This window comes from Anolis sagrei, chromosome X, assembly GCF_037176765.1.
Source record: "Anolis sagrei isolate rAnoSag1 chromosome X, rAnoSag1.mat, whole genome shotgun sequence".
Classification (NCBI taxonomy): domain Eukaryota; kingdom Metazoa; phylum Chordata; class Lepidosauria; order Squamata; family Dactyloidae; genus Anolis; species Anolis sagrei.
Window position 1 is genome coordinate 57,118,132 of NC_090034.1, and position 25,903 is coordinate 57,144,034.

Here is a 25,903-nt window from a genome sequence, read left to right on the forward strand (position 1 = left end):
CAGATAGCCATCCAGTCCAGCTTCATTCTACTATGCAGGGAGACACCATCCAATCCCTCCTGACAGATAGCCATCCAGTCCAGCCTCATTCTACTATGCAGGAAGACACCATCTGAGCCCCCCGACAGATGGCCAGCTTCATTCTACTATGCAGGGAGACACCATCCAATCCCTCCTGACAGATGGTCATCCAGTCCAGCTTCATTCTACTATGCAGGAAAACACCATCCAATCCCTCCTGCTAGATGGCCATCCAGTCCAGCTTCATTCTGCTATGCAGGAAGACACCATCCAATCCCTCATGACAGATGGTCTTCTCTTTGCAAGACTTAAAATATCTATCTATCTATCTATCTATCTATCTATCTACTTATATAACAAGGGAGGCTTAGTGTTCAATTTTCTGAACTCTACCTGCCCTTTTTCCAAAGAAAGCCGAAAACAAACCTCTCTTATCTTATCTCTAGTCATCCAAAGGAGGAAGCCATGGGCCCTGCCAAGGCAAACAGCCAGGGGAAAAGCTGTTTCTTGTTTTGTTCTCGGAGCAAGAAAAATTCCCCCGAACGAGGAAATTCCCAGCTGGATCTCAATGTGCCCTGGATTGAGATGTGTTTTTGCCCAGAGATTAGGATTAAATTGTGATAATAATAATAATAATAATAATAATAATGTGGGGAAAAGACAGAGCAGGTACTCAATTGCTAAAAAGACATTAGTCATATTGTAAATATAATATTCTGTTCCGTCAAACACATAATAGAAGTGAAAATATGTATGTCTGTATGTTGTTGGAGTGTCCACTTAAACAGATAAGATCCTGCCTCCACAAACCGCTCTAGCTCCCACTACTCAGGAGACACTACTCAGGAGACATTGCAGGTTATAGTGAACGCCGTAAACATGTCAAAGAGCCCTGCCAATGTCTCTCCCCCCCCCCCCCCCCAAACACTATCCTACCCATCACCAAAGTGAAGGCTTTCATACAGGGACAATTTTATCCTAGATTTTATGTGTTTCCTCCACCACAGACACCCCAGTGTTTCTGACTCTCTCCATTGATGTGGAATTTGCATGACCCCATCCACCACTTCTCCCTTAACCCTTCCCTATTCTTTTCTATGGCACACAGCAAACAGAGGAATTGATCAGAACTGAACATACTAGAGAGGTCTGGGGAGAATTCCCCATGATTTATAGGAATTGTAAGTCCTGGGATGCATAATTCACCTGCAATCTAAGAGTACTCTGAACTCCACCAAGGATGGAACTGGACCAAACTTGGCACACAGAACCCTCATGACCAACAAAACATACTTGAGATCTTTACCACAGCAGACTGAAAGCCAAAACTAAGGTTACAACAACATCTGTTATAGAACTCCAGTATGCTGATGACAACGTCATCTGTGCGCATTCAGAAGAAGATCTACAAGCCACTCTAAATACCTTTGCAGAAGCATATGAGAAGCTCGGCCTGTCATTGAACATCGAGAAAACCAAACTGCTGTTCCAGCAGTCCTGTCCAGCTTCATTCTACTATTCAGGAAGACACCATCCAATCCCGCTTGACAGATGGCTATCTAGTCCAGCTTCGTTCTACTATGCAGGGAGACACCATCCAATCCCTCCTGGCAGATGGTCATCCAGTCCACTTTCATTCTACTATGAGAGAAGGCACATCCAAACCCTCTCTAGAGATGGCCATCCTGTCCAGCTTCATTCTACTATTCAGGAAGACACCATCCAATCCCTCCTGACAGATGGCTATCTAGTCCAGCTTCATTCTACTATGCAGGGAGATACAATCCAATCCCTCCTGACAGATGGCTATCTAGTCTAGCTTCATTCTACTATGCAGGGAGACACCATCAAATCCCTCCTGACAGATGGCTATCTAGTCCAGCTTCATTCTACTATGGAGGAAGACACCATCCAATTACTCCTGACTGATGGTCATCCAGTCCATCTTCATTCTACTATGAGAGAAGGCACCATCCAAACCCTCTCTAGAGATGGCCATCCTGTCCAGCTTCATTCTACTATTCAGGAAGACACCATCCAATCCCAGCTGACAGATGGCCATCTAGTCCAGCTTCATTCTACTATGCAGGGAGACACCATCCAATCCCTCCTGGCAGATGGTCATCCAGTCCAGCTTCATTCTACTATGCAGGAAGACACTATCTGAGCCCCCCGACAGATGGCCATCTAGTCCGGCTTTGCAGAAGCCTTTGTAGAAGCATATGAGAAGCTCGGCCTCTCATTGAACATCGAGAAAACCAAAGTGCTGTTCCAGCAGACACCAGCCCATCCCTCTCCAATGCCAGAGATACAGCTTAATGGTGTAACATTAGAAAATGTTGACCATTTCCGCTCCCTTGGCAGCCACCTCTCCACCAAAGTCAACATCAACACCAAAATACAACACCACCTGAGCTCTGCGAGTGCAGCATTTTTCCGAATGGAGCAGAGATTGTTTGAGGACCAGGACATCCATAGGGATACCAAGGTGCTTGTTTATAAAGCTATTGTCCTCTCAACCCTGCTATACGCCTGCGAAATGTGGACTGTCTACAGACGTCACATGCAACTCCTGGAACGATTCCATCAGCACTGCCTCCGGAAAATCCTGCGAATCTCTTGGGAAGACAGGCGGACAAACGTCAGCATGCTGGAAGAAGCAAAGACCACCAAGTATCGAAGCGTTGCTCCTCCGCCATCAACTCAGCTGGACCACCCACGTTGTCCGGATGCCCTATCACCGTCTCCCAAAGCAGTTGCTCTACTCCGAACTCAAGAATGGAAAACGGAATATTGGTGGACAGGAAAAGAGATTGAAAGATGGGCTCAAAGCCAACCTTAAGAACTCTGGCATAGACACTGAGAACTGGGAAGCCCTGGCCCTTGAGCGCTCCAGCTAGAGGTCAGCTGTGACCAGCAGTGCTGCAGAATTTGAAGAGGCACGGATGAAGGGCAAAAGAGAGAAATGTAACAAGAGAAAGGTGCGTCAAGCCAACCCCGACCAGGACCGCCTTCCACCTGGAAAACAATGCCTTCACTGTCGGAGAAGATGCAGATCACGAATAGGGCTCCACAGTCACCTACGGACCCACCAGAACACTGATCCTGGAAGACTATCCTACTTGGCCAACGAGGGATCGCCTAAGTAAACTTGAGATCGTTTAAAACTGGTTAAATCACATAATAAAATTCATATAAAACAATGTAAAACTATAAAAATCAATGACTTCCAGGTTTAAATCCATGTCAATTTGCATCATGAAGCCATTTCATATTCATTCACAATACTGAGTTTATCTGGTTACAATGAGGTTGCAAAAGCTTGCTTGAAGCGCCAGGTTTTTACTCTTTTCCTAAAGGAAAACAAGGATGGATCTGGACCAAACTTGGCATGCATACCCAATAGGCCCAAATTTGAATACTTGTGCGTTTGGGGAGGAATTGGCCTGGACATTTTGGAGTTGTAGGTACTGGGATTGATAGTTCATCTGCAATCAATGAACACTCTGAACTCCACCAAAGATGGAATTGGACCAAACTTGGCACACACAGCCCCCATGACCACCAAAAAAGTACTGGAAGTCTTTGGGGGAAATTCATCTTGATTTGGGGGAGTTGTAGTTCACCTACATCCAGAACACAAACACCAATGAATCTGGACCAAACTTTTCACACATACCTGGTATGCTGAAATTTGATTACTGGAGGGGTTTGAGGGAAACTGACCTTCCTTTCTGAGAGTTGTAGTTCACCCACAACCCAAGAAACTGTGACCTCCACCGAGGATGGATCTGGACCAAACTTGGCACACAGAACCCCCATGACTAACTCAAACTACTGGAAGGATTTGAGGGGACTTGCTCATGCTCACCATAGTGGGAACTGTAGTTTACCCTACAGGCAGAGAGCACACTGAATCCCACCAATGAGGCATCTAGAGCAGACTTGCCCAACATAACAAACTTTAGGGACTGATGGAATTTCCTGGGGTTAACCAGGCATGATGTGAGTTGTAGTTCACCCACAACCTTATGCATTTTGTACAATTTAAAAAGTGACTTTCAAATAACCCAGGGAAAACCAAGCTAGTAATCTATCTATCTATCTATGCAAAAAATAAAAGTGAAAATGTGTGTGTGTGTGTGTATATTGACAGAAGAGTCCACTTACACAAACAGACTCCAGCCTCCACAAACAGCTTTAACCAGTCGACCACAATCTTTTGACCCACCGCTTTGCTGGTGTTGGAGTCAGGGAGACAGCTTTAAATTGGCTGTCCTCCTTTCTTCACAACCGTGTACAACTAGAGGGGAGGCCTGGTCTCCGAGAGGTCCCCTCTACTTTGGGGGTTCCTCAGGGGGCCATTCTCTCCCCACTGTTGTTAACATCTATATGCGACCACTTGCTCAACTGGTCCGAGATTTTGGGCTTGAGTGTTATCAGGACGCTGATGACACTCAGCTTGTGCTGAAGATGGAAGGCCGACCGGACTCTGTACCTGATTGTTTCCATCAGTGCCTCGAGGCCATTACTGGATGGCTGCGTGCCAACAGGTTGAGGGTGAATCCAGCAAAGACGGAGATCCTATGGCTGGGTCAACCGCGCAGTGGGGATATCCAGCTGCCTACCCTGGATGGCGAGGCGCTACGCCCGTCATCGTTGGTAAAGAGTCTGGGAGTCCTTTTGGACCCTCTGCCAACGATGGAGGCCAAGGTCTCCGCTGTTAGCAGAACCGCCTTCTTTCACCTGCGGCAGGCTAGACGGCTGCCCCCCTACCTGTCCAGGGACGACCTAGCTACGGTGATTCAGGCCACGGTCATCTCAAGACTGGACTACTGTAACGGCCTCTACATTGGCCTTCCTCTACTGGTGATCCGGAAGCTCAAGTTGGTACAAAACGCAGCTGCTCAGCTTCTTGCGGGAATTCCGATGAGATGCCACATAACACCAATCTTAATACCAATTGAGCACCGGATCACTCTCAAAATGATGGTGTTCTGTCGCCACTGGGTCCAAACAAAATGTTTTTATTCTATAGAACGCACACTTTAAACCCAGTGTGAAGCCAGGGTGCCCGAAGAGAGATTGTTAGAGACTTCCAGAAGTAATGGGCTTTAGAGTCTTTAAAAGTACAACAAAGTCTTTATTAAGGAACAAATCTTCAAACAAAACTTCACGGCTTTACTATTCAAGTCTTTAAGAGACTGGCACTAACTTGGTTTGACTGTACTATCTCATAAGGAAGAACTCTTTATAATCCCTCTCAAGCCGTCCATCACCTAGGCCTCGCTGGTCTGGGTAAAACTGCCGATCCCCAAATGCGTCTGGAAACCGAGTAACCTACCAGACGAAGCTAGAAGATGTTTAGCTGGAATTCTGTGGTTCTGCAGTGATGTCCTGTGGAAACTTCAGGGCTGTTTTCCCCTCTGGTGCTGTGAGGCTGAGAGGCTGTGAGCTCTCAGCCAGAGCCTTTGGGACCTTTTCCTTCTGTTTCCCTGGAACTGGATGGTCACTGGATGACTCCTGGATGGTCGCTGGATGGACCCCAGATCACCTTTGGATGATCCCCGGATGGCTATTTCTATTTCCCCGGAAGGTTTTGAGGAATGAAGCCTTTCCTACGGGACTAGCTGATCTGCGTCCTATAGACTGGCTTCCTTGTGTGACTGAAAATAGGCCCCTTCCCTCCAAAAGGCGAAAAGGGGGCGGGACCAGGGATCCTAACTATAACTGGCAGGTGGCTTACCCTATAAATGCAAATTATAACAGGAAACCCCCTGCTGCAAAATCTCAAGCAGGGGTTTGCACACAAACATATAAACACAGCAAATAAATCTGGAGCTCCTGGAACAGCTGTTCCAGAACAGATGGTACTCACCTTTAAGGCCTTGCATGGTCTGGGGCCGATGTACCCGAGGGACCGCCTCACCCCCTACCAACCCCAGAGATCCCTCCGCTCTGAGAACCAGGATTTGTTGGAAGTCCCCAGTGTCAAGACCTTGGTCTAACAGCAACCAGACGCAGAGCCTTTACAGCAGTGGCGCCTTCACTCTGGAACACTCTGCCACCTGAAGTCCGTGCCTTGCGGGACTTATCAGCATTCCGCAGGGCTTGTAAGACATATGTGTTTCGACAAGCCTTTGATCCTTGATATTGCTGTTTTTAAATTGTTTTGAATTGTTTTTAAATTGTGTTAGATTTTAGCCTATTCTTGTAAGCCGCTCCGAGCCCCAGGGGAGTGGCGGCATAAAAGTTTGAATAATAAATAAATAAATAAATAAATAAACCCACAATGCTGAGGAACCACCCAAAGCACTCCCTCCAAGGACATTTCAGGTTAGAGCGGGCACTATGAACATGTCCCCCAACCCTTGTCTATGTCCTCCCCAAACACCATACTGCCCACCACCCAAGGAATGCTTTTATTTGGGGACAATTTCATCCGAGATGTTCTGTTTTTCCTCCAGAATGGACATCCCAGGGTTCCTTTCTCTCTCTCCAAAGGTGTGTAATTTGCATGACCACTGCCATTCCCTTAACCTTTTCCTACCTTTTCGTATGACACACAGCAAACAGGTATTGATCAGCAACTGAACAAGAGGTTTGGGGGGAACTGACCTTGATTTATAGGAGTTGTAGTTCACCTACATCTAAAGAGCACTGTGAACCCAACCAATGATGGATCTGGACCACATTTGCCACGTATAATGGGATTTGTAGTAGCTTCACTCACTTCCTGAGACCACCGCCACCCCCACGAATGATGGACCTGGAAACTTGCCATACAGATCCCCCATGGCACACTTTACGTCTTGGTGTATATTTGGGGAGGATGGACCAGGGACGATGGGAATTGCAGTACCTTCACCCACTTCCACAGACTACTCTGACTCCCATAAATGATGGGCCTAAATCAAACTTTGCTCACAGAACCTTGGTGACGAACAGAACATACTGGAGGTGATTTGGGGGGGGGGGGGGGATCTACCCACATGGGAGTTGTAGTTCACCTTGCACTCAGAGCACTCTGAACCCCATCAATGACAGATCTGGACCAAACATGGCACAGAGACTCAATATGCCCAACTGTGAATACAGGAGGAGTTTGGGGGCGATTGTCCTGGGAATCTGGGACTTGTAGTTCACCTGCATCCAGAGAGCAATGAACCCAGCCGGATCTGGACCAAACTTGGCACATAGATGCAATATGACCAACTGTGCATACAGGCCTGGTTTGGGGAGGATTGACCCATGATTCCGGGAATTGTAGTTCACCCACATCCTTATGCATTTTGTAATGGGAGCATTCATTATTTTATTAATGATCTAGGATTGTCTGCACGCCCCATCCCTCTCCGAAAACTCTGTCCTTGTCACATTTCACCTGTTCACGCTCAGCATTATCCTTAATTTTAATTACTACATTTGGCCCAGCCATAGGTTTTTTAAACGTCGCTGTGTTACTGTTAATGTTTATTGCTTATTTTTTGTGATGAGTTTGATTTTATTGTTTGTATTACTGTTGTTATTGTTTTTATTACTGATGTATTGTGGGCTCGGCCTCATGTAAGCCACACCGCATCCCTTGGGAGATGGTAACGGGGTATAAATAAAGTTTTTATTATTATTATTATTATTACTATTATTATTCAGAAAAAAACAAATTAAAAACTGTTTTTTCCTAATAAATAGTGTCAATAATTAACTAAATGATATTACCTTTCATCCCAAAACAAACAATGCAATTTTCAAATAACCCAGGCATCACCAGGTACCCAAACTAGTCAATAATAATAATAAATCATGATGTATTGTTTTTGATGTTTTACTGTTATTGCTTTAATGTTTATTGGTTTGCTTTATGAGTTTTGTTGTTGTATTTGTTATGCTGTTGTTTTATTGAGGGCCTTGGCCTTTGTAAGTCGCACCGAGTCCTTCGGGAGATGTTAAGGTAAAGGTAAAGGTAGTCCCCTGACATTAAGTCCAGTCATGTCTGACTCTGGGGTGTGGTGCTCATCTCCATTTCTAAGCCGAAGAGCCAGCGTTGTCCGTAGACACCTCCAAGGCCATGTGGCCGGCATGACTGCATGGAGCGCCGTTACCTTCCCGCCAGAGCGGTACCTATTGATCTACTCACATTTGCATGTTTTCGAACTGCTAGGTTGGCAGAAGCTAGGGCTGATGTTAGTGGGGTACAAATAAAGTTAACAACAACAACAACAACAACAATGGAAAAAGACAGAGCAAATGCCCAGTTGCTAAAAGGAAGTTATTTATTTTCTTATAGTAATAATGCGGAATAAAGTCAGAGCCGGTGCACAGTTGCTAACAAGAAGTCTAAAGAATATGCATTCCTTTCCGAACAAGCCTTCTGCATATGCTCAGAAACAATCTCTTCTTCTGCCAAGCACTAAGTAACCGATTCTTGGACGATCATGATCAATGCAATTATTATTACGATGATTTAATGCAACGGCTTTGCAATCGGTGCTGGGGGGAAAACACACCCAACAATGAGGTGCTTTCTTCCCCCAGCTGTGTTTCCCTTTTTCTTTTCCTTTCTCCAGCTGCAAATCTCGGCATCTTTTCCTGGACAAGGAGAATGATGGTGATGATGAGGAGGATGCTGTGAGCCTTCTCTATGGAAACGGAATACGCTGACACTGAACACACAAAGGCCCCGTCTCCCCCTCCTCTTCCCCCCTTCTTTGTGCCGAAGCAGCCCTGCAGCAGCTGGAAAAAAGAGACAGAGACTCCCCTCCAAAGCCATTTTGAGCAGAGAAAGAAAGGGAGGCACACCAAGCCCAGGCTGGATCCCAATCCTCCTCCTTTTCTTTTAGGTTTGCCCCTGCTAAAGGGGAAAGGTCTCCCAACAAGGATGAAGAGGAGCTGAACTGAGGGAGGAGCCCCTTTGGCTTTGCGTCAAGAGTCGGAGCCATCGCCCCCATTGATTTCAGCCACAAAGAGGAGGGAAAGGCAGGCAGATGCGGGACAGGTAGGTTTGGGAAGGCGTTTGCAGCTGGGCTTGGCATCCCAGGCATTTGGTACCCAGTCGGGTCCAGACAAAGGATGCTCGCATGCCGTACATGTTCAAGGCACCATTCCTGGCACATTTGGAGGATGGCTGAGGATAATGATTCCCGGCACATTCGATCCATTCCATAGGTGCTTGGGGTCCCATTCCCAGCCCATTTTGGGCACTGTCCTTGGCATGTTTTGGGGCGGTTTGTGATACGATTCCTTGCCAAATCTGCCCAAGCTGAGGGTATTGTTCCTCCCACATTTTTTGGGTGTTCGGGGTCCCATTTTGGGCACACTTGTTGGATGCTTAGGGTACAATTTTGGCCACATTTCTTGGGTGATTAGGATCCCATTTTGGGCAAATTTGTTGGGCACTCGGGGTCCCACATTGGGCACATTTGTTGGTACAATTTTGGCCACATTTCTTGGGTGATTAGGATCCCATTTTGGGCACATTTGTTGGGCACTCGGGATCCCATTTTGGGCACATTTATTGGGCATTTGGGGTTCCATTTTGGGTATATTTAGTGGGTGCTTTGGGTCCCATTTTGGGCACACTTGTTGGGTGTTTGGGGTCCCATTTTGGGCACATTTGTTGGATGCTTAGGGTCCCATTTTGGACACATTTCTTGAATGCTTAGGAACTCTTTTTGGGCACATTTTTGGATGTTTGGGGTCCCATTTGGGCACATTTGTTGGATGCTTAGGGTCCCATTTTGGACACATTTCTTGAATGCTTAGGAACTCTTTTTGGGCATATTTTTGGGTGTTTGGGGTACCATTTGTGCACATTTGTTGGATGCTTAGGGTCCCATTTTGGACACATTTCTTGAATGCTTAGGAACTCTTTTTGGGCACATTTTTGGGTGTTTGGGGTACCATTTTGGGCACATTTGTTGGGTGCTTAGGATCCCATTTTGGGCACATTTGTCGAGTGTTCGGGGTCCCATTTTGGGCACATTTGTTCAGGATCTGGGATCTCATTTTGGACACATTTGTTGGGCGTTCGGGGTCCCATGTTGGACACACTTGTTGGGTGCTTGGGGTCACATGTAGGGCACATTTGTTGGATGCTTAGGGTCCAATTTTGGGCATATTTCTTGGGTGCTTAGGATCCCATTTTGGACACATTTGTTGGGTGTTTAGGTCTCATTTTGAGCACATTTGTTGGGTGTTTGGGGTCCCATTTTGGGCACATTTGTCAGGTGTTTCAGGTATCATTTTTGTCATGTGTTGGATGTTTGGGTTCCCATCCTGGATATGTTTTGGGGACCACTCTTGGCATATTGGGTGGATGCTCACAGTCCCATTCCTAGCATCTTTTTGTGGTCGGGACATGATTCCTGGCAAACTCTGCTGATAGTCAGGGTATTGTTCCCGGCACATTTTGTAGATGCTTGAGGTAGAATTCCTGGCCCATTCTGTCCATGCTTAGCATTTTGGGGGTCCCATTCCTAGCCCTTTTTGTGGCTGGATCAAGGACTTAATCCCAGCAAATTCTATGAACACACAAAATATTATTAATAGAATTACAGAGTTGGAAGAGACCCCAAGGGTCCATCTCAATTCCAACTCCATTCTGACAGGCAGGAAGGCACCATCCAAGCCCTCTCGACAGATGGCCATCCAGTCTCTGCTTACAAACCTCTAGATAGAGACTCTGTAGACTCCCATATTCCTATCGAACGGCTCAAACTGTCAGCAGGTTCTTCATAATGTGTCAGTAGAATCTCTTTAACCTGCCGTATGAATCCGCGTACCTGGAGAAGCCAAAAACAAGCTCCCGCCTTTTTTCAATGTGACATCCTTTCAGATATTTCAACATGGCTCTCGTGTTCACTGGGTTGTTTTCTTTTTCTCCAAGCTAAACACACCTGGTTTCCAAACCCTTTCTTCCCTTATTCCCGGAGGTAGGTCATAATCTGCAACTTCCCAGGGCTTGAGATGCAAAGACAATCTCCATCTTCTTCCCGAGCAATGCATTCCCTTTTCTTTTGCAAAGGAAGAGGTGTGTCTTGGATTTATTATCGGCGGCAACACCTTCTCAAGGTGCCATAGAGCTCAGCCTATAGGCAGTCGCCGGTCCAGGAGATATGTCTTGTGCTGAACCCCTTGAGGTTTTCAGAACTGTCTCTTTAAGTGCTTGGGCAGTGTTTCTCAACCTTCCTAATACTGCGACCCCTTAATACAGTTCCTCATGTTGTGGTGACCCCCAACCATAATATTATTTTTGTTGCTACTTCATAACAGTCATTTTGCCACTGTTATAAATTGTCATGAAAATATCTGATATGCAAGATGTATTTTCATTCACTGGACCAAATTGGGCACAAATACCCGATACGCCCAAATTTGAATACTGGTGGGGTTGGGGGGATTTTGTCATTTGGGAGTTGAAGTTGCTGGGAATTATAGTTCATCTACAATCTCAAAGAGCATTCTGAACTCCACCAACAATGAAATGGAGCCAGTCTTGCAACACAGAACTCCCATGATCAACAGAAAATACTGGAAGGGTTTGGTGGGCATTGACCTTGAGTTTGGGAGTTGTAGTTCATCGACATCCAGAGAGCACTGCAGAGTCAAACAATGATGGATCTGGACCAAACTTAGCATGAATACTCAATATGCCCAAATGTTATCACTGGAGGAGTTTGTGGAAAATAGACCTTGACATTAGGGAGTTGTAGTTACTGGGATTTATAGCTCACTTACAACCAAAGAGCATTCTGAACCCCACCGAGAGAATTTGGCCAACCCCCCATGACCAATAGAAAATACTGTGTTTTCTGATGGTCTTTGGTGACCCCTCTGACCCCCCTCCTTGCGACACCCCCAGGGTTATTGACCCAGATTGAGAAACACTGTGCTTGACATCCAAACACATAGAGAATGCTGGTTTGATCATTTTTAAGGGATCCCACCTAAACATTAGGAAGAACTTCTTCAATGTATCATCAAAGGCTTTCATGGCCGGAATCACTCAGTTTTTGATAGTTTTCTGAGCTGTCTGGCCATGTTCCATAAGCATTCTCTCCTGATATTTCACCTGCATCTATAGCAGGCACCCTTAGAAGTTGTAAGATCTTCTATCTTCAAGGATGGAATATGCCTCCTTGGATCCCAGTGGAGTTGCCTTTCTTCTCTGTGGGTTTTGAAGCAGAGGCCATCTGTTGGGAGGGTTTTGATTGTGACTTCCTGCATGGAAGAAGCGGGTTGGACTGGATGGCCTTTGGGGTCCCTTCCAACTCTAGGATTCTATGATCCTATTGCCTTGTTTCTTTCTATGAAGCAGCTAATGTCAATGAAGGTTGGGTGTCCATCTGTCGGAAGGAATCAGATGGTATCTTCCTTTATGGCAGAATGGGGTTGGCCTTGGTGAGGGGTGTCTCTTCCAACACTAGGATTCTATGCTCCTATTCATGAGCCTGCAAATGTCTATGAGGTTGGATGGCCATCTATCTGGAGGGTTTTGATGTTGTTTTCCTATTTGGCAGAAGGGGGTTGGATTGAATGGTCTTTGGGAGTCTATGGTTCTCACAGGTGTAGTGATAAATCTGGATGACCACTTTGAGTGTCCTTGTGGAGAGAGTATTAATAGTAATATTAATACTACTACTACTAATTATTATTATTAGTATTACTAGTATTAACAACAACAATAATGGAGCCCCTGGTGGCAAAATACGTTAAACCCTTGTGCTGGCAGGACTGATGACCAACAGGTCAGTGGTTCAAATCTGGGAAGAGCATGTTGAGCTCCCTCTGTTAGCTCCAGCTCCTCATGCGGGGACATGAGAGAAGCCTCCCACAAGGATGGTAAAACATCAAACATCCGGGCATCCCCTGGGCAATGTCCTTGCAGACAGTCAATTCTCTCACACCAGAAGCGACTTGCACGAAATAATAATAATAATAATAATAATAATAATAATAATAATAATAGCCTTTGAGAATCTCTTCCAACTCCATGATTCCAAAAGGTCTTCCTTCTTTTAGAGACAGGATGAGGAATGTTCAATCTAATCTCTGTTAGAAAGTGGAAGCAGAGCAGAGTGGAGGGCGAGTCCTGGCACCGCAATGAAGAACCAATGAGCTTAAGCTTCCTAGGGCTTTTGCACTTCCACTTCCGTTTCTTTCTCAACAGCGCCTGAGGCCTCGTTGCCGCAAAACCATGATCTCTGCCAAGGAGAAGCCAAAGCCGCCCAAAGACAGCATGACGCTCTTGCCTTGTTTCTACTTTGTGGAGGTAAGTAAAGCAGTTATAATATAAAAGACAAAGATTGAGAGCTGGCATTATGCTGTAAGCATTGGGCTTACAGCACGATGCCCTGAAGCCGCAGAATGGCACAAAGAGTTTTGTTGGGTTTCTCTCTTCGATGGTTCGAACCCATAGGCTCCGAACGACTTGCGTTTGTTCTGTTTGTGTTTTGGTCTTCCAGCTGCCCATCGTGGCTTCCTCCATCGTGACACTCTACTTTCTGGAGCTGACGGACCTCTTTAAGCCGGCCAAGGTGGGCTTCCAGTGCTATGACCGGGCGCTCTCCATGCCCTACGTGGAGACCAACGAGGAGATGATCCCGCTCTTGATGCTGCTCAGCTTGGCCTTCGCTGCACCGGCTGCTTCGGTGAGCATAAACCTCCCTTCCTCTTCTTCATTTCCGAGGCAGCAAAGGCCTCCAAAAGATCACCAACTTCCACTGCGTTCATAGAGTCCTCCAAAAAGTTTCAGAGAAATTAGTAAAGATTAGTTGTTTCAGAGCGTTTTATACTGTGGATTTTTTTCCATGTAACATACTCCATAATTGTCTGGGGTGGGATGGAGCTGATGTGATTGACAACGGTAGCTACATGCTGTTTTTTTCCTTGTCAGCCAATCACATGGCTTTCTGCAAAGCTGGTCTCCTCTTATTTGCAAAAACTTTTTAAAATTCCTAAAAATTAGTGGATGATCAAAACATTCTGAAACTTGGCAGGCTTGAAGTTGTAAGTGTGTCCTACAAGTATGGCAAGTTTCATCCTGATAGCCTTAAAAATGATGGAGAAACGGGCTCTAAATTTACTGACCACCAATGGATTGAATCTTACTGAAACAAAATGGAAGCCTCTGAAAAGTTTCAGAGATATTAGTAAAGATACATTGTTTCAAAGTGTTTCATGCCTTGTTTTTTTTCAGTGTAACATACTCCGTAATTGTCTCGGGTGGTAGGGGGCTGATGTGATTGACAACAGCTGCATGTTGGTTTTTTCCTTGTCAGCCAATCACATGGCTTTCTGCAAAGCTGGTCTCCTCCTTTAATTTGGAAAAACTTTAAAAAATTTCCTTAAAATCAGTGGATAAGTGAAATGTTCTGGAACTTGGCAGGCTTAAAGTTGTAAGTGTGTCCTACAAGTATGGCAAGTTTCATCCTGATAGCCATAAAAATGACAGAGAAACAAGTCTCAAAATTAACCGAATCTACCAAACAAAAACGGAACTCAGGGTTCTGAATTACGAATTTGAATAACCATCCCTCCAAATCTCCAGGAATCTTTCCAAAAACAAAACAGATTTCTGCTATTTTGCATACCACCTACCTTTTAGGATTTTTTGACTCCACCCCGTTTGAGCCATTTAGGACCTCACCATATGAGGAAACTCTTCTCTTTCGATCTGTAGTTTTTTTCCCCTGCAGATGAAATGCATACTGACCCCATCACACCCAAATACTACAATCCTTACCCTCAGGGAATGCTCCACTTTGTCCCATCACACCTCAGAAAGCCCAATCCATTCAGAAGACTTCCTCCGTCATTCCTGTGAGCTTTTAAAAATATTTTATTTTATGTTTTTCTACAACTGCACAATGATGTAGCCCCAAATTTCTGACTTGCCACTCTCGCGAGATACAACAAAAGACCAAATTGAGAGATTCCGGCTAAAATTTAAAAAATGTAAAAATAATGAAAATATACATATATAATGAGGCACCTGAACTGCCAATGCTATGGGCTCCTGGGAGCTGTAGCCCATCCTGAAAGTGATCTCAAGCTACAGGACCCCAAATTGATCCTAAAAACATGGATAAAATGACCAAATTGGAAAGGCGTCCTTTCTAAAACCCACTCCTCTTCCCTTGCCCTCAGATTATGGTCGGCGAAGGCATTGTGTATTGCCTGCAGTCCAAGACGAAAGGCCGCGGCGGCTCTGAAGGCAGCATCAACGCCGGCGGCTGCAACTTCAACTCCTTCCTCCGCAGGACGGTCAGGTTTGTGGGTACGTTCATCTTGTCCACCTCCTCCTTCAATGGCTTTGCCCAGAATGGGACACAGGGTCGTTCCAGGCGAGCCAAAGAGAGTAGGGCTAGGATTTCCCTCCATCTGGACACCATCTTCCTAATGCTTTTTGGGCTGCCACATCACACCTATGCATGGCGCATGCTTGTTTATATTCTACTAACACTCCTAGATCCTTTTCACGTTTAGTGCTTTCAAGCCAGGGCCAGCTATCATATATCCTGGAGCCTTTGGTATCCACTAGAATAGGCATGGGCAAACTTCGATCCTCCAGGTGTTTTGGACTTCAACTCCCAGAAATGCGGAGTTGAAGTCCAAAACACCTAGGAGTTGAAGTCTAGTGCCCATGCCTGCACTAGATGGTTGGACTGCATGGCCTTTGGGGCCTCTTCAGTGATTCTACCTACCTACCTACCTACCTATCTCATTTATCTTCTATTTTAGGTAATCTATCTATCTATCTATCTATCTATCTATCTATCTATCTACCCATCCATCTACAGAGTTGGCCATTGGGGTATCTTCCATGATTCTATTCATCCATCCATCCATCCATCTATCTACTCACCCACCCCTCTATCTATCAGTCTATCTATCTATCCATCCATCCATCAACTGGGGTTGGCCCTTGGGGTCTCTTCCATGATTCTATCTATCTATCTATCTATCTATCAATCAATCTACGGAATTGACCCTTGGCGTCTCTTCCATGATTCTATCTATCTATCTATCTATCCATACATACATACATACATACATTCACCCACCCCTCTATCAATCAATCAATCAATCAATCAACCAACCAATCTATCTATCCATCAATCTATCCATCAATCCATCCATCCATCCATCTATTTATCGGGGTTGGCCCTTGGGGCCTCTTCCATGATTCTATCTCTATCTATATCTATCTATCTATCTATCTATCTATCTATCTATCTATCTATCTATCTATCCATCCATCCATCCATTGTGTTGGCCCTTGGGGTCTCTCCATGATTCATCTCTATCTCTATCTCTATCTCTATCTCTATCTCTATCTCTATCTCTATCTCTATCTCTATCTCTATCTCTATCTCTATCTCTATCTCTATCTCTATCTCTATCTCTATCTCTATCTCTATCTCCATCCATCCATCCATCTATCTATCCATCCATCCATCCATCGTGTTGCAGGTGCAAAACCTGATCTTGCTGAAACCAATCCTCTCTCTGCTGCCCAGGCGTCCATGTCTTCGGCCTTTGTGCCACAGCCCTCGTGACGGACGTGATCCAGCTGGCCACTGGCTACCATGCTCCCTTCTTCCTGACCGTTTGCAAACCCAACTACACACTTTTGGGGATCTCCTGCGATGCCAACCCGTACATTACGCAGGACATCTGTGCGGGTCAAGACTTGCATGCCATCCTTTCCGCCAGGTAAGTCTGCCTTTTGCAGTTGAGGACAAGGGCAGGAGGCTGAGGCAGAGAAAGTTGGAGGATCCATGTCATTTCAGAGTCAAATGAAATATCTCGAACTGTTAATAAACTTTTATGTTTTAGGTATTATCCACTTCCCTACATTGAGCATACTGTAGTGTTTGACTGTGGCTGCAAACCAAGGGCCCCTGATTGAAGGAGTCTCCTTCTATGGAGGTTTTTAAACTGGATGGCCATCTGTTGGGAGGGTTTTGATTATGTTTTCCTGCGGGGCAGAATGGAGTTGCATTGGATGACCTTTGGGGGTCCCTTCCAACTCTAGGATTCTTTGATCCAATAGCCCTATTTCTCCATGAACCTGCTAATGTCAATGAGGTTGGATAGCCATCTGTCGTACTAAGTGGAATGGGACCCCCCTCCGTAGCATTACGAAACGAAACAGAAGTCCCAAAAACATTTGTTTGGGAGCATTTCAAACTGTGTTTTTTTCAATGTAACATTACTCTGTAATTGTCTGGGAGGGGAAGGAGTAGTTGTAATTAAAAACGGCAGATGCATGCTGTTTTTTTCCTTGTCAGCCAATCATACAGCTTTCTGCAAAGCTGGTCTTCTCCTTTTATTTGTAAAAGCTTTAAATGTTTCCTAAAAATCAGTGGTTGACTGAAACATTCTGAAACTTGGCAGGCTTAAGGTCAGAAATGTTGCCTACAAGTGTTCCAAGTTCAATGTGGTAGCCACACAAATGACAGAGAAATGAGCAAAACAATGACAAAGCTTCGGAGATTGAGAGTATGAAAAGAAATGGGACCCCCTCCGAATTTTTATGAAACACAGCAAAAGCCATCCGAATCTCCAAAATGAATTACTAATTGGATTTTAATGTAACATTACTCTGTAATTCCCTGGAGGGGATGTGATTGACAACAGCAGGTGCATGCTGTTTTTTTCCTTGTCAGCCAATCACACGGCTTTCTGCAAAGCTGGTCTCCTCCTATTTGTAAAAGATTTAAATGTTTCCGAAAGATCAGTGAATGACCGAAACGTTCTGAAACTTGGCAGTCTTAAGGTTGGAAATGTTGCCTACAAGTGTGCTAAGTTCAATGCTGATAGCCCTACAAATGACAGAAACGAGCAAAACAATGATGAAGATTCGGAGATTTGGATTACATTACAAAACACAGTGGAGGCCATCTGAATCTTCAAAACGAATTACTAATCGGATTGCAGCCGTTTTGCACACCTTGAATAGATAAGATGATTGATAGTCAGATGATAGATAGAGCCCCTCAATTTCCCAAGCCTTCACAATTGCTGCAAAAGAAGGTCACCATGCTGTCTGCTCTGCTCTCTTTTAGGAAGACTTTTCCTTCCCAACATGCCACTCTGTCTGCTTTTGCCGCCGTCTATGTTTCGGTGAGTATCCTTCCAAGGAAAAGGGCCTTTCCGGATGACCAAATGGTATCAATAAACACGAAATTGGGGAGGCCAAATTGGGGAGACCAAAGTGCGCCAACAGGGAAGGGGGCAAGAGCTTGACTCCATGTAGATGCTGACCAACGCATTCCCTCCGCAGATGTACTTCAACTCCATCATCTCGGACACTACCAAACTCCTCAAGCCCATCCTGGTCTTCGCCTTTGCCATTGCCGCCGGTGTCTGCGGCCTCACACAGATCACCCAGTACCGCAGCCACCCCATTGACGTTTACGTGGGATTCCTCATCGGCTCCGGCATCGCCGCTTACCTGGTGAGCAATTCCCTTTTCAAATTCAGGTGGGCAAATGACAACCCAGGGTAGTACCTAGACCTCCAGACCTTCCCACTCACTGCCCCCAAAAGCCTTAAAAAGGTGAGTTTCTAGGGCTTAGAATTACCCAAAGTGTAATAAGATTCCACCTAGACATTTGAGGAGTATTCTGCCTGGGAGTCTTGTGGCCTCCTTCTCTGGAGGTTTTGAAACAGAGGCTGGGTGGCCATTTGTTGGGAATGCTTTGATTGTGTCTTTGAATTATGATGATGTACATAAAGCTTTCAAATTGGACAACAATTTGAAAGCTGTACTTTCAATTGCAAAAAATATCAATTTGTTCCAAACCAGGAGTGGATTTGCCTCCTCTTCTGGCTTTTGTTTTGGAAGCAATCTTGGAATTCAGAAAGATCTCAGGGGTAGAGAAATTGCTCTGGGATGAGCTGAGGTGGCCTAAGGTGTGTGATGATATCATCATAGAATTGTAAAGTTGGAAAAGATCTCAAGGTAGACACAATCAAAGTTCTCCTGACAGGTGGTCATCCAGCCTCTTCTGAAATACTTCGAGAAGGAAGGAGCCTTTTCCGGGACTCCCAGGCAGCAGCATTTTCTACTGTCGAATGGCTCTGACCATCACGAAATTCTTCGTAAGGTTTAGGTAGGATCTGCCTCACTTGTAGCCCCTAACCACTGTCTTCTTACACTTCCCAGGCATACCACGCGGTGGGCAACTTCCAAGCCCCGGCAGAAAAGGCACCCTCCAACCCACCCACCAAGGACGCCCTGCGAGCCTTGACCCAACGCGGCCATGACTCGGTCTACCACCAGAACAAGTCGGTCAGCACAGATGAGCTGAATCCGCACCCAGCTCGCCTGGACGGGATGAACCGCCAAGTCCAGCGTGAAAAGAACTCCCTGGGCAGCCTCAAACGAGCCAGCGTGGACGTCGACCTCTTGGCGCCCCGCAGCCCCATGGGCAAGGAGAACATGGTCACCTTCAGCAACACCTTGCCCCGGGTCAACACGCCCTCCATGGATGACCCAGCCCGGCGCCACATGACGATCCATGTGCCTGTGGATGCCTCCCGCTCCAAGCAACTGATCACCGAGTGGAAGCAGAAGTCGGTGGAAGGCCGTGGAATGACGCTAGCCGAGGAGGTGGCCCGGCGTGTTGGCTCCGATTCCTTAGTGGGAGAAGAGGAGGAGCATGTCCCGTCATCCTTGTACCCAACCGTGCAGGCCCGGACGGCAGAGCGGGCCTCCTTGGGGCCCCGTGTCCTCATCCAGCCTCGCCCTGGAGCCACACAGCTGGTCCACATCCCCGAAGAGAGCCAAGGCAACAATGGGGCCAACATCTCCCCCAAGAGCAGCTCCGCTGTACGGGCCAAATGGATGATGATGGCTGAGAAAGGCTCAGCGGCACAACGTGTGGCCAACCCGCCACGGCTGATGCAGGTGATCGCAATGTCCAAGCCACCGGGGATGGTGTCGGTGACGCCGAAGCACTCGGAGACCACCTCTTCCTCCTCCACCAGCTCTGACTCATCACAGTATCGCTCCCCGTCTGAGCGGGACAGCTCTAGTGTGGTTACCATCGATGCCCACGCGCCGCACCACCCCATTGTCCACCTCTCATCTGGGAATGGACCCTGGGAGTGGAAGGCCACCCAGAAACAACCCTCAGATGGCGGGCAAGACGTGTACGAGATCAGCGAGGCGGGCAAAGACTATCGTGGCTTCCGGGTGGCAAAGAGCAGTGGTGGCGGGGTGTCGCCTGGCTCATCTGTCAGCGACATGGAGCAGGACATGGAGTCCCGGTACGGGAGCGTGGCCACCATCAACGTGGCCGCTGGGGTGGGAGCAGCCTTGGGGACAGCAGAGGCCATGGCCCTGGAGAGCGCGCTGGGAGTGGCCAGCCGAGAATCGACGCTGCGGAGGAAGCCGTGCAGCCTGACCGTCAGTGAGAAGGACGGCCCTGCCGAGGAGGCCGAGAACTTCTACAAGAAAATGCAAGCCAACCGGCGGTTTAAGGAATAACGCACCAGATTTGGTGCCAAAACTTGAATGGAGACATGTACGATTCCTCCACGAAAAAGAAATGTATTTAGGATAGCGGTTCGGGTTCGTTTTGTGGTGGTCACACACACAGACTAGCGCCTCACTTCAAACAAAGTTGTCAATTGACCGTGAATTGTACAGATTCAGCGGTGATCGTTTTGGCTGAACATTGATTGGATTTTTTCGTAGTGGAGGGAAAAAAGCCTGCTGATCAACACCTTATTCACACCTACCGATTGTAAAACTATTGATTGTAAAATTAGAGCCAGGTAGCTAGAGTGCAGGAATTTTTATAGAAGATAGAAAGATTCCTCTGTATTCCCGGAATGTAGTTTCCAGCGCAAAGCAAAGAATTTTGTCGGCAAAACGAGGGAATGTGTAAATAGTAAATGAACAAAAGAAGGAGGGTTGGAAATGCGTGGGGATCGGACCCTGTGTTTTGCCGGGATCCCCCCCCCCCCCCATGGACACTGCTGATTGAAAGATATTAACTTAGTTGTAGACTGTACGAGGAAGAAAAAGAAGAAAGCATAGGACGGATATTCTTCCATCGATAAGGAAGAAAGGTCGAATAGGCTTTTGGGGGAATATTTTGTCTTCCTCACAGTAACACCTGCAAGAAAGCAAAGCCGTTGAGCAAGGATGTGAATCTCGGTTGTGTCCAGCATTCTCGCTGCGTCAGCTAGAATGTTTTCAACGCCGTCACATCATTCAAACTGATGGTTCTTGGTGCTTTTTGGAAAGGAGCGCTGGGAGAAATTGCATGAGGAAGACATTAAAAATGTATAGAAATATGGAGAGGGATGCCTTTGGTTTGGAGGGGTAAACGAGTGAGCTATTCCCCAGCCAAGCGAGACAGTGAGCATGGAATGTCATAAACATGGGGAGTATTCGAGAGTAGAAGTAGTGGTTCACTTAATTCAGCCTGTAATTGTGTTTTTGTTCCTGGTTAAAAATTCATTCCCATGTCCCATTGTTCCTTGCGAAAGAGTCAAACAATGTACTATACGCTTTTGTCCAATAATCCAGTTTTTTTGTCCTCACATTTTTGAATTAAAGATTAAAGGGGAGCGGAAAGGGAAACTGTTGTTTCCAAAGGTCTTTTGCTATCGTTGGGTTCATCTACACCAGGCATGGGCAAACTCAGGCCTGGGGGGCGGATGCAGCCCTTTGGGCTCTTTTCTCAGACCTCCTCTTTCACCATCCTATCCTTCCTTCCTTCTTCCTTCCCTCCCTCTTTCTCATTCCCTTCCACCTTTTTGTTTTTCCTTCCTTCCCTCCCCCATTCCCTCCCTTTTTCTCCTTCCATCCTTCCCTTCCACCCTTTCGTTTTTATTTCCTTCCCTCTTTTCTTCCTCTCCCTCTATCCTTCCTTGCCTCTTGTCTTTCTTTCCTTCCTCTTCCCTTCCACCCTTTCTTCCTTCCCTCCCTTTCTCCTTCCTTCCCTCCCTTTTGTCTTTCCTTCCTTCTCTATTTCCTCCCTCCTTCCCTCCCTCCCTCCCTTCCCTCTTCCTCTTTCCATCCTTCCCTTCCACCCTTTCATTTTTCTTTCCTTTCCTCTTTCCTTCCTTTCCCTCTTTCCTTCCTTGCCTCTTGTCTTTTTTCTTTCCTCTTCCCTTCCACCCTTTCCTCCTTTCCTTCCTTCTCTTTCTTTCCTCCTTCCTTACCTCACCTCCCTCTTTCCCTTCCACCCTTCCTTCACTCCCTTTCTCCTTCCCTCCCTTCCCTCCCTCTTCCTCCTTCCATCCTTCCCTTCCACCCTTTCATTATTCTTTCCTTCCCTCTTTCCTTCCTTTCCCTCTTTCCTTCCTTGCCTTTTGTCTTTCTTACCTTCCTCTTCCCTTCCACCCTTTCCTCCTTCCTTCCTTCTATTTCCTTCCTCCTTCCCTCCCTCACCTCCCTCTTTCCCTTCCACCTATCATCCTTTCTTCCTTCTTTCCCTCCCTTTCTCCTTCCCTCCCTCACATTTGTCTTTCCTTCCTTCTCTATTTCCTTCCTTCTCCCCCTCTCCCTTCTCATCCTTCTCTCCTTCGCTCTTTCCCCTCTCTCTTTCCCCTCCTTCCCTTTTGTCTTTCTTTCCTTCTCTCTTTCCTTTATCCTTCACTTCTTCCCTTCCTTCTCTTTTTCCTTTTCCCTTCCTTCCTTCCATCCTTCCTCCCTTTCTTCGTTCCTTCCCTTCCTTCCTTCCTTCCCACCGTTTCATCCTTTCTTCCCTTTTGTCTTTTCTTCCCTCTTTCTTCCCACTCTCCCTTTTTCACCTTCCATCTTCCCCTTCTTTCCTTTCATCATCGGGAAACCAGTCCTCCTAGCAGGGAGTGCTAGCATGCAGCCTCCAGGTTAGAAAGTTTGCTCATGCCTGATCTACACTGTATGATTAGTGCGATTCGACGCCAGTTTAAACTGCCCTGGCTCCTGGGAGTTGTTGCTTAACCTTCTCTGCCAAAGAGGGACGAAAAGACAACTCTCAAGACACCTCCGTTGCATTGAAAGTGGCGCCCAACTGCCTTCATCCTCCCATGGTAGATGACTCCGTAGGCCTCTTTTTGTAGGAATTTTGGCATGTAGAAAAGGATTCATCCTAAAGAAGAAGGGAAGATAGAACTTTAAGGGGATTTTTAGAAAGAATCCCGACCCACAGCATGAGAAACGGCGGGGTTAGAAGAGGGACGCATTCACAAAGTGGGGGGAAGGGGGGAGCATGCATTTTGGGGACATTTTGGGACGTTCTCTTTGAGGTTCGGCCCACGGGTGGGAAAATTCGCCGTGGATCTGTTTTGAGTTTCCATCCTTGTTTTTCCAAACTCTGTACAGATTTGTCATTGAATACCATTGGGGCTGCCCATGCCGTTTCCAAATGTCTTATATACGGTCGCGAAAACTGAAAAAGAAAAATGAGAGTCTTCTTGTTTGAAATTTGGCGCCGGCAAAGGGTGATGTGGAAGCCGAAGATAAATAAAGGGATCCAAAAAAGCAAATCCAAATGGTTTTCCGAGACTGGAGTTTTCGTCCAATGATAAAGCTTGATGAATTGGCTGAGTGGTTTACGTACGAAGATGATCACTGCCTCGTTGGAGCAGGGACAAATACCATAGAGCCTACAAAAGGCAATAGTAAGACCAATTTTGAAGAAGGCATCCTAGGATTCCTCAATATTACATAACTATCAGCCCATGTTTCTCAACCTTCCTAATGCCGTGACCCCTTAATACAGTTCCTCATGTTGTGGTGACCCCCAAACATAACACTATTCTTGTTGCTAATTCATAACTGTCATGTCACTGTATTGTCGAAGGCTTTCATGGCTGGAATCACTAGGTTCTTGTGGGTTTTTTCGGGCTATAGAGCCATGTTCTAGAGGCATTTCTCCTGACGTTTCGCCTGCATCTATGGCAAGCATCCTCAGAGGTAGTGAGGTCTGTTGGAATTAGGACAATGTCATGTCACTACTGTTATGAATCGTCATGTCAATATCTGATATGCAGGATATATTTTCATTCACTGGACCAAATTTGGCACAAATACCCGGTATGCCCAAATTGTAATACAGGTTGGGTTGGGAGATGTCATTTGGGAGTTGTAGTTGCTGGGATTTATAGTTCACCTATAATCAAATAGCATTCCAAACTCCACCAATGATGAAATTGAACCAAACTTGGCACACAAACTCCCATGTCCAACAGAAAATACTGGAAGAGTTTGGTGGGCATTGGCCTTGAGTGCTGGAGTTGTAGTTCATCTACATCCAGAGAGCACTGTGGACTCAAACAATGATAGATCAAGACCAAAATTGACAGGAATACAGTAGCAACACTGGTGGAGTTTGGGGAAAATAGATCTGAACATTTGGAGAGTTGAAGTTGCTGGGATTTATAGTTTACCTACAATCAAAGAGCATACTGAACTCCACCAGTGATGGAATTGAACTGAACTTGGCACACAGAACTCCCATGACCAACAGAAAATACTGGAAGAGTTTGGTGGGCATTGACCTTGAATTTTGGAGTTGTAGTTTACCTACATCCAGAGAGTACTGTGGACTCAAACAATGATAGAACTAGATCAAAATTGAGAGGAATACAGTAGCAACACTGGTGGAGTTTGGGGAAAATAGATTTGAACATTTGGAGAGTTGAAGTTGCTGGGATTTATAGTTTACCTACAATCAAAGAGCATACTGAACTCCACCAGTGATGGAATTGAACCGAACTTGGCACACAGAACTCCCATGACCAACAGAAAATACTGGAAGAGTTTGGTGGGCATTGACCTTGAATTTTGGAGTTGTAGTTCACCTACATCCAGAGAGCATTGTGGACTCAAAAAATGATGGATCCAGACCAAATTTGGCACAAATACTCAATATGCCCAAATGTGAACACTGATGGAGTTTGGGGAAAATAGACCTTGACATTTGGGAGTTGTAGTTACTGGGATTTATAGTTCACCTACAATCAAAGAGCGTTCTGAACCCCACCAACAATAGAATTGGGCCAAACTTCCCACACAGAACCCCCATGCCTTGAAGGGACTCTCTGGTGAGAGTTTCCCTCCAGCCTCGCACACTCTCCCTTGCCCGCACATACGCAGCACGCTACCATGTGCCGAGCACGCCTGCCCTCCCCTCCCCGCTTGGAGTCTCAGAAACAGCCTCCCCTTGGATGAGAGACCGGCCAATTACAGCAGAGGAGGGCTTTTAGTGGGAGGATTTGCCGCCTGTTTCCAAAAAAGGGAGAGAAGGACAGGCGGAGAGATCTTCAGCCTTATCTGTCAAAGGGGTTCCTAAGACCAGCAGAAATATGATTTCTGATGGTCTTTGGCAAGACCTCTAAAAAACCCCTCGCAACCCCCGCAGGGGTCCCGACCCCCAGGTTGAGAAACGCTGTTCTAGAGCAAGTGGTGGCTTCTGAACTCCAGAGATTCTTGGATGAAACTGATTACCTTGATCCATCACAGTCTGGTTTTAGGCCTGGTCATGGAACGAAGATGGTCACCTTGGTGGATGACCTCCGCAGAGAGCTAGACGGGGGAGTGTGTGCTTGTTGGTTCTCTTGGACATCTCAGTGGCTTTCAATACCATCAACCATGGTATCTTTTGGGGGTGGCTCTCTGGAATGGGTCTTGGGGGCATTGCTTTGCAGTCAATCCACTCCTTCCTGGAGGACCGTTCCTGGATGGTGATGTTGGGGGACACCAGCTTGGATCGCTGGCCATTGACCCGTGAAGTCTCGCAAAGTCCCATTCTATCCCCCATGCTCTTCAATGTCTACATGAAACACTGGGTGAGGTAATCCGGAGTTTTGGAGTTGAGTGCCATCTCTATGCAGACTTGGGTTGTTGTAGGTTTTTTCGGACTATATGGCC

At 46.3% G+C, this 25,903-nt stretch overlaps 1 protein-coding gene across 1 annotated transcript; it reads left to right on the top strand.

The window, feature by feature from the left end:
- Positions 1-8,601: 8,601 nt before the first annotated feature.
- PLPPR3 (phospholipid phosphatase related 3) lies at positions 8,602-21,625 on the top strand. Its single transcript, XM_060784916.2, has 8 exons — positions 8,602-9,016; positions 13,190-13,291; positions 13,485-13,670; positions 15,169-15,298; positions 16,542-16,737; positions 18,093-18,150; positions 18,311-18,484; positions 19,196-21,625. Exons 2-8 carry the CDS (start codon positions 13,217-13,219, stop codon positions 20,519-20,521), a joined length of 2,145 nt encoding a protein of 714 aa, XP_060640899.1. The 5' UTR covers positions 8,602-9,016; positions 13,190-13,216; the 3' UTR covers positions 20,522-21,625.
- Positions 21,626-25,903: the final 4,278 nt, after the last annotated feature.

Excerpts from the sequence above, each read along its gene's own strand:
- PLPPR3 (XM_060784916.2), top strand. The coding sequence starts at position 13,217 with ATGATCTCTGCCAAGGAGAAGCCAAAGCCGCCCAAAGACAGCATGACG. Across the intron at positions 13,292-13,484 it reads CTTGTTTCTACTTTGTGGAG|CTGCCCATCGTGGCTTCCTC; the intron begins GTAAGTAAAGCA and ends TTGGTCTTCCAG. Across the intron at positions 18,151-18,310 it reads TTGCCGCCGTCTATGTTTCG|ATGTACTTCAACTCCATCAT; the intron begins GTGAGTATCCTT and ends TTCCCTCCGCAG.